General features: G+C 39.2%; 1 protein-coding gene across 1 annotated transcript in view; it reads left to right on the top strand.

Moving 5' to 3' along the window:
• LOC120408154 (hippocampus abundant transcript-like protein 1) overlaps positions 1-7,675 on the top strand; it is a 48,726-nt gene extending 41,051 nt beyond the window's left edge. Inside the window, exons 10-12 of the mRNA XM_039544777.1 lie at positions 321-418; positions 2,629-2,786; positions 6,269-7,675. Coding sequence (XP_039400711.1) covers positions 321-418; positions 2,629-2,786; positions 6,269-6,466 — 454 coding nt within the window. The 3' untranslated portion in view covers positions 6,467-7,675. The remainder of the gene's footprint in view (positions 1-320; positions 419-2,628; positions 2,787-6,268) is intronic.
• The last annotated feature ends 1,612 nt before the right edge of the window (positions 7,676-9,287 follow it).

Consider the following 9,287-nt stretch of genomic DNA (forward strand, 5'->3'; position numbering starts at 1 on the left):
ATCTTAGCTTGGGTTGAATCAAATCAATTAATTTCAATGAGCTCAGTGTAACTCAGAAAAACATAAATAGGAGAGACTCTGAGGTTTGACAAATTGTAAGAGAAGAAAATAACTAAATTGTAAATGCGTAGCCATTACAAAAATTACATCTTTGGGTACTTAATGGTGAATGGTTTAGTGACAGTTTTAAGAACAGACCCTAATTGAGGAACCTGAAAATGTTTTGTTTGTATTCTTGCTTATTTGGGGAAATCCTTTTGTACCTAAAAGTGTATTGCTGCTTTATATTTTGAACAAAATATGTATTTCAATCAATACAGGATGATGTGGGCAGCAGGAGCTGTAGCAGCCATGTCAAGTATTACATTTCCAGCAATCAGTGCTCTGGTTTCACGAAATGCAGAGCCAGATCAACAAGGTAAGTTCAGTAAATTCATCTTGGTGCGCCTGAAAAATTCTCTTCCTTGGACCAATTTTCTTTCTTAAAAACCATAATACCTATCTAGCTGTGCTCTTCAAATAAGATGACAAAGGAGGTAATTAGTTTTTGTCAGGAGGAATGAAAGTTTGTCTCTGGGTATTGTGGAGAGAGATGGATGCACATCAGGCATACTTGCCTTTCATTATTTCCTGAAAAGCATTGCTCTGATCAGTGCAGTCATCTCTTTACATAATTGCCTTTAAAGATGCTAGAAAATAAAAGTAAGTTGCTACAGTAACTCCTATGGTTTTTCCTCTCCACTTTTTAAAAAGCATTCTATGACTCTGAACAACCAGCACTAGTGTAGCAGTACCATCTTTCTCTTAACAGCTAAGTCCCCATTTTCCTATTGTCTGATTTATTACCTTATGTATATAAGAAACATTTTCTTTTTGTTCCTTGCTAGGGAAAGAGGGTGGCCCAATTTGCTCTAAGCAACTTTCAAAAATATAAAAGACAAACTTCATAACCTCTCTCTAGGGAAGCCGGAATAATGAAGCCATGGTAGAAGGGGTGGGTTGTGTGCATGCATGTTTATTCCAAAGTTGGAGAAAGAGGTAAAACCTACACTTCCTTTAAAGTGAAAAAGTCAGCAGTTAATATTGGTAAAATGAGCTATATGCTATAGTGCCATAGTGCTTTAAAGGCAATGGGTTTACAGTCTAAAGTTAGAACAAACAAATGAGGACTGCACGATAGAATGGGCAAGACAGAAAGTAAAGAAAGGATACAGCCTAGGAGGCAGTCTTCTGTTGGGAAAGGTGGTATTTGTACACGTTTGATGGTAGTTTTTCTGTAGGCTTAACACAGTTTACAGTGATTACATTCTAAGAGTGAACTAAGTTTCAAATGAGGCATTGTCCTTGTTGGTTTGTCGTATTGTGGAAGGAATAGTTTTTTCAAGCAGTAAACAGTTAAAAGTAGCAGGGAAGAATTCCGTAGGGTGACCAGACAGCAAGTGTGAAAAATCAGGATGGGGGTGGGGGGTAATAGGAGCCTATATTAGAAAAAGATCCAAAAATCAGGGCTGTCCCTATAAAATTGGGACATCTGGTCACACTAGAGTTCCGTGGAAGTTAGGGGAAAATAAAGCTGTGCTCTGTTCGTTCAAAGCCACCTAGAAAGCTGTACATGAAAGGATGTATAGAATTCCAGCGTGAAGTTATGCCATCTAGTGGAGAGGAAACAGCCATTGTAATTACACATAGCTCCACCCAAACTGAACAGAAACTAAAGAAAACTAAGTGACTTTCACTCACTAAAGCCAAAAGGATTCTTCCCTACTTTCTTTTTGTTCCAGCGGATCATGGGAATCACTTTCCCTGATTTTTATACTACCTATGTCAGTATAAATGGTCTCCACGTAATTTAAAAATAGTTCACACCAATCAAGATCTGTTTTGTTCATGTCTGTCTCTTTAGTTTGTAAGCTCGTCAAGACAGAGTGGCTTCTTTTGTCTTATACAGCATCACCTCGTACACAGGCAGTGCTTAATAATGGCACTTGTTAAAGTAATAATACATAAATTAGTATCCGTCAGAAACTGCTACAAATGTGGGAATACCTTTATTTATTCAGTACTTTGAACTTCAGCTACCCCGGAGTTGGAGCAGGAATAAGATTTATCTGAGGAGGATCAGACAAGAGTAGGATGTTACTAATGAAAAACAAAATGTTAGTCCATAGCTTGACAGGGAGTATTTTGCAGGTAGAAATTTACTTGTTTGTTTATAACCAAGGCTAACTATCTTTTAGCTAAGGCAAATATCATCTTACGCCTCTTGTTCAGAATAAGTGTGGAGAGAAGTTGAGTTAGGGACAGCATGGAGGCTGAGCTCACCCATTATAGCTGGGAAATTTTGATAACTTCTAATTCAGACCCCTCAGTTTCAAAATTGAAAATGTTGCTAGCAGCACATTAATATATGGAGCGAACTGTGCCCATGTGGAAGCTAACTAAAATCCAGCTAACCTTCCTTGAAGGCATTTATTAAAACCCTCTCATGTGGAAGGTAAGGTTAATCTATTACATGATAGAATTAAACAGTAATTAGAGAAGTTTGGGGCTGTTGTACCATACATAAAAATAAGGGATGGCTAATGAAAAGGCTGCCGCCTTCACTATTGTTACCTTTTCCTTTCACAGGTGTTGTCCAGGGAATAATAACTGGAATCAGAGGTCTATGTAACGGCCTTGGACCAGCTCTCTATGGCTTTATATTCTTTCTCTTCCATGTGGAGCTCAATGAATTGGCACCTGTCCAGAGTTCTGATGATAACACCATGCAGGATCCTAGTGATGAGGTAAATCCATGGCCACCTTCCATTGTTTTTCCAGTCACAAATATCAAATTTGCATGACTAAAATATCTTTGTCTTGAACTCCTGGTATTTGTTCCTATGCTTTAGTTTTATTCTTAATTACATAAGAGACACTTTAAAGAGAGAAGGAAATAACAGATGTTAGAGCCAAAGCAATAGCTTTGGTTTTTAGTTATTACAGTGGAGCTAATACATTTCTTTTGACATAAGAATAACTTTATGTGCACCTGTGATTTTTCAATGCAATAATATGCCTGATTTATTGTTGATGGGGAGGTTAAAAGAATTCAGTTTAATTACAGCCAATTTCCTCATGAACATGACAGTACAAGTCTGATTATGCAAATATGAAAAGGCTTTGGCATATAGTTTTTTATAGTGATCATAACAAGAGAAGCATACTCTACACAACCATTTTTTAAATGTAGACATTCTAGAAAAATATGCTTCAATAGACTTGCCCCTACTCTTTGACATTTTGCATGAATACCTTGTGACCCCTTTTTGATTCCCTCCAGTAATGCTAAGTAGTTGCTTTTGAAATGCCTTTGCTGTCTTTCCCCTTGTCCATCTTGTAAAGTTTAAGCTTTTTGTTCTTGCCTATGTCCCCGCTTACCTCATCTTTTTATTGCCCCTTCACTCTTATCAAAGCTTTGTTTAGCTCTCACTTGTCTTTTACTGCTCTCTTGGCTGTCTATGCTATCTTTTACAGTGACCCATTCAGCCCTCACTCTTTCTTTCGAGTCTTTCCTGAAAACCCTGTTTTTCCAAGAGGCCTAATGATCTCTGTGCACTTGAAATCAAATATTTAACAGTAGATTGATGTATTAAGATCTTACATTAGTAAGAATTCATTTCCTTTATAGAAGATTCCACATTGCATTCATTAGTATATCATACATAAAGCTACACTTGCCAGAATAAATTTTAAAAGTGCACTTTGTTGCAGAATTGTCAATATTTTAAAATCATGTTTGCTTCCAATCATTAGTGATGATGAGCTTCTTTCATTCTGAAGATTTCACAAAGCAGAATATACTTTTAGGATCCTGCACGTGTGCCACTCGTCTCAGTGACCATTTCCCCTGATTGTACTGAGAAACCTGTAACACTTTTCTATGTGTAAAAAGGATTTTATGTGGTGTCTAATTCCAGTAAAAAGTTGCCTTTTCAGTAACAATCAAAAAGATTTGTGGTTACTGTCTCTGCCGGGACCCAAATACACTCTTTCTGGTACAAATTTGGTTTTCCAATATCATTTCTGTCTTCCCATCCAAGACAGAGTTGCTCTTGTGTTAAAATACTGTTTTCCCAGTGCTTGAACTTTTCTTTACCACCTGTTTTTTTGTGGTATGACGCTTAGCCCTATCAAATCTTCTGTCCAGGTTATTAATCCTAGAAGTTAGATTTCCTTTCCAGGGAAGTCAGCTGAAGCCTGTGAACAGTCTTATTGTGCAAATATAAGCTTCTCCTTAAAAATCTATCTGCAACTCTTTGGAGGCCTTGGAAACTTGCAAAGATGGTGCCAGTCTGAGAGAACCCACTGAAACTTGGTTCACAGCAGTGGTTCTTAGCCTCCCACTTTACAGATAAAGAATAGAAAGAAGATAATTTGGCTCAATATATCCCCACAGTAGTGAACGTCTCTTCAGTTTGCACTGCTGATAGGGTTAATTGTGGCAAAAATGTGTGCCTGCTTGTGACGGGGTTGGGACTCATCATGGTGGCGCCTCCCGCTGGGTGCTCTGGGAATTAGCTCAGTCCTTGGTGGGGCACCTGCTGCTGGTGGTGTCCCGGCCGTCCTCTGCTCCTTTGTTGTTGTCTGGACCCACGTTGCTTCCTGCTTGGTGGCGTCCTCTTCAGGACACTGCCCTTCCGGGGGTCTGGTGTTATCAGCAGTCTTTCTTTGTGCCCCAGCCACCATGGTCAACCACACCCTAAAGTCTAACCCCTAGTGTCAGGGGGTCTGGTGCAGTCCACTATCACAGTCTACCACATCCACTGGCTGGGTGTTTGTGCAAGGGGGAAGGGGCGGGGGGGGGGGCAGGCCCACCCTCTACACTGGGTTCTGACCCAGGGACCCTTTGGTGGCAGCCTTCCTGCCCTCCTTCTGTCCCCTTTTGCACCTCTCTCCCTGGGCTGCTTCTCCTTTTTGTCAGCCCTTTTGCACCTGCTAGGCCCTTCCCTCAGGGCTTGCAGCCTGGCAGGTAGCGGGCTGGAGTTCCCTTCTGCTCCCCCGTGTCTGCCCAGCACTGCGCTGTCCCAGGTACTGGTCTCCTCACTCAGGAGACAGACCTTCCCCTCTGAAGGTCTGGGAGAGACTGCTTGCTCTTCTCCTAGGCAGCCTGTATATAGGGCCAAGCTGATCCCTGACTGGCTGTCTCCAATCTCGGACTTGATTGGCTCTCAGTAAGCCCTTTCCTGATTGGCTGCTGGCCTGTGCAGCTGCTCTGGCCTACTCTAGCCCCCTCTCACGTGGGGGTGGGGCAGTCGCCTCACCACACTGCAATTCAAATTCGTATTCAATTCTTAAAACTGATTTATGATGTGAAACTTGGTGCTCTTCATTCTTTATCCCTCCCCTTAAAATTGTTAGTTGCACTGAAATAGATTTGGAACCCTAAGAGGACCTTCCCCAAGGGGCAGATACAGACAGCTGAACGTGGCAATGCCTGAACCGGGTAGATGAAAGACTAACGTGATCAAATGGGGCTACTCAAATGACATGAATACATGCGAGCACGGTGAAGTGCAGACCATGCAGCACATGCTCGTTGCCGACTCTTTGGTCGACAAGACAGAGTAGTTTGAAGATTTTTCCTTTGTAGTTTTTTTAAGGGTAAACTAAGAGAGAACCAAAAATGTGCCCTCTTGAATTCTATAGTGTTTTTTTCCTTCTTTACTTGAGCTTAAAATCACATCCTCATTTCCCTCTTTGCTGGAAGACCTGCTCAGGATCTTTGGAGGGCCCTCTTTGCTGGAGGCGAGAGAGCTGAAGCTCAGGTGACGTTTTAACGTGACACTGTTCAGGTTAAGAGAGAGATCTGACACTTCTGATAATTACAAAAATAAAAAAGAAAGGTGGACTTAATATATTATTTTTACAATAGTTTTAGCATCTTTATATATCATAAAGAAACAAAATAAAAAACATTTTTAATCTTGTTTTTAGTTCAACTGCTTCAGGGGAATGCTTTCAGTCATAGCTATCTGGTGAACTTGACATGAATTCACAAATAGTTTTCAGTTGAATGAAACTTTTTATTCAGGGAGTGAAGTGTCCACTGAATTTTAGCCAGCTCTAGTTGTAATGCACATACAAATTGAGCATGCAGTTTGATATATGGTTACTAAACAGCTTTTTTAAATTGTTGTCCAGTTACCTCCTGATGCAGTGATTGAAATATCTACTTGATTAAAATATTACAATTTCATATTTTTCTGATTTGCCTGTTTTGTTGCAGAGAGCTATCATCCCTGGCCCACCTTTCCTGTTTGGAGCATGTGCAGTTCTTCTAGCTTTTCTGGTTGCCTTATTCATTCCTGAGCACAGTAAAGCCAGCTGTACCAGGAAGCACAGCATCAGCAGTGCCCAGAGCAACAATCCAGATCGTGGCAGTGATGAGGACATTGAACCATTGCTGCAAGACAGCAGTGTCTGAGGGCTAGCTTTGAAAAAGGAGGCTGCAAATCAAAATTCATGCACTGATCTGTGAACCCAGAAAACAGGACAGAATGCAGTGAGCTTCTGGTCTCTTAAGGGAGGATGGAGCCATGTGCAAGTGAAGATCACATGTTGTTGTGGATATTGGTGTCCACTTTGGGTTCATACTGTCAAACATTTTCTGTGGTATTTTGTTTTGTGTACTAGGGCAAGGTAAGGTTCAAATCCTTTTTTCCCCTCTACCTGATATGTAACTGCAAATGCCATCTCAAGCCCTGATGTTGGATTGAAAACCTAAATACACAGACCTTGCAGAGAATAAACTTTAATACAATATTTTGAACATTGTTCCCTATAGCCACTATAAACAAAATAAGCAGGTTTGAGGCAGACTACAATTCCTGCCAAAATAATTAAAGGTTAAGTTTTGCATTTTAAGCCTTTTCTTTGGATGTATGGCCCTGTGTAACCCCCCTAGTTTTGGGAGGGACCAATCTACATAATTTTAGTATCTGAAATATTGTAGATGATTAAAGGTCATATTAAAATTCCGGAACCCATATTCTCAAATATTTATGTATCATACTAATAAAAAATCCAGTAGACTCCTTAGGGCGTTGATAAAACTAAACAATTACTTTTTACAGATGAGGGAATCTGTAAAACTTGCCTATGAGTAAAGGACATATTCAAGTCTTAAATCCACATTCCAGAACGGTGTCTGACCTGAAGTGGCTAAAAAGAAAATCCAATTGGCACCTGTGAGCATTGATAGCGTCAGTGCTCTGCTAGTAGAAAATGATTTTAATGATTGACTATATAGCTCCACAAATGTAGACATTCTTCGTTTGTGTAGGGGCTAGTTAACTGGATGCTGAGGCAACTTACATCAAGACTTGTGTGTATTTATTGCATTTTGTCACTGATCTGCCGTATAAAATAACTCTTCCCACTAATTTCACCCCTGCCTTAACTGCTACTTAGTGTGCATTTATTCTCATCTAGCCTTCATATCAATGTGTCTCACCTGCTGAATCTCAAGGAAATATGCATATTAAGTTCTTTTCTAAAAGATGGTTTAAAGAAGTTCAGTGTCTACAAAGTGTTATGCTAATTTTTAGACATTTTATGAAAAATTATACAGATTTATATGTATTTTGTTGCAGTGTAAATGAACCATTAAACAAAACCTGACTTTAACAAAGTACTCCTATGAATGTTTTGTACGTATGAAATATATGTAGATATTTGTAAGGAGTTTTAATTTTTTCCAGATGGAGGTGCTGTGTAAATCTTGTATTTATAAATGCAATGAGGGTACTGACAGATATACAGTTTTTATAAAGGATTGTGTATTGACTGAACAAATTTTAAAAAATTATATATTTTGAAACTTGTTCCACCTTGAGCAGAGATAACAGACCTTTTGTACTATGCAGTTTGGTTTTTAAGTTAAGCTTCCATAATAAATCTGCAACTTATACTTTCTAGGTTTCATGTGTTAAGTGTGTGTTCTTGCAGTTATTTATTATTTCCATTTCATTTTCCCTACTTCAGATTGAAGATGATTTACCATTCAAAATTATATAAAGTTTCAGGGCCCCATAGTGTTGTCTTTGTACATACAAGTAATAAGACACTCTGTGTATCAGAAAGCTCACAATATAGGTTTGACAAGGTGTGATTGGGTGCAGCAGAGATATGGGAAGAGTAGGTAGGTGAAGACGGATAACAGTGAAATATTAATCTCATGGGTTTGAGTTGTCAAATACTCAGGACTTGATTTATTTTTTTAGTTGGATACTAAATTCTTCTATTCCTTAAGTCTTCAAATTTTCGATGGGGATAACTGTTCCATTTCATTTTTATGCCCTCATAGTTTACTCGACATTTTAGCTTGAGTGTTTAATTTCTACACCGGGTGTCTTTGAATTCCAAACTTGTATTTTGAGAGGAAGCTTGATTGCAGTGGTTGGATGCAGTCTGACTACATGTCCCAATGTTGCATGAAGTGTATGTAGATCTAATCCTTTTGTTTTGCCAGTATCTTCTGAGAGTTTGGGGATCCTATTCAGCAAGCTAGATTTAGGGAAGCTTGTGTTAGGTTATGGATTTAAAGGCTTTCTGTGAGGTACTCAGTTATTACAGTAATGAGCACCAAGCTGGGAAGTGTATACCCCATTTATATAGGCTGAAGACCTATATAAACATTTGGCCAACTTCACATGTGGAGCTTGATGGACCAAGAAATAGAAATTAGGTCTCCTGATCACCAATGCTAAAGCTTGTATCACAGAGTTGTCATTCCTTTTCATAGGTTATGTCTGGCCTGGAAGCTATGGGAGATCATTCTTGCAACACCTGGGACTTCTGTCCCATATTAGTATTTGCTGGATTGCAATGAAAGGCAGCTAATTGAACTAAATTATATGGGCATCTTCATGTCCTACATACTATTAATATGAAACACAAGCCTAAACAGATTTGGACTGTGATTACATTGGCAATTCAAACATGTTGTGGTCTGTAGGTATGATCTGCAACTGTCTACATTCTCTTGCACTGTAACGACATCCTTACTGCAGAGATTATGCTGCTCCCCTTTGGTCCTTTGAGCTATGTTTCCCCTGTTAAGTGTTGCCTCAGAGGGTTGTTTTTTCTTTTCTTATTTTAAGACTTTTTTTCCCATGAAAAATTCTGTGAAGGGCATGCTCAAAAATCATGAATAAAAAGGCACAGTGGGCATATGGAATGTTTCTTGCACCTGTTCATTTTTTATTCATGTATCTGAACACTTTAAGTTGGGGAATACCAACATT

Source organism: Mauremys reevesii, linkage group 6, assembly GCF_016161935.1.
Source record: "Mauremys reevesii isolate NIE-2019 linkage group 6, ASM1616193v1, whole genome shotgun sequence".
NCBI lineage: Eukaryota > Metazoa > Chordata > Testudines > Geoemydidae > Mauremys > Mauremys reevesii.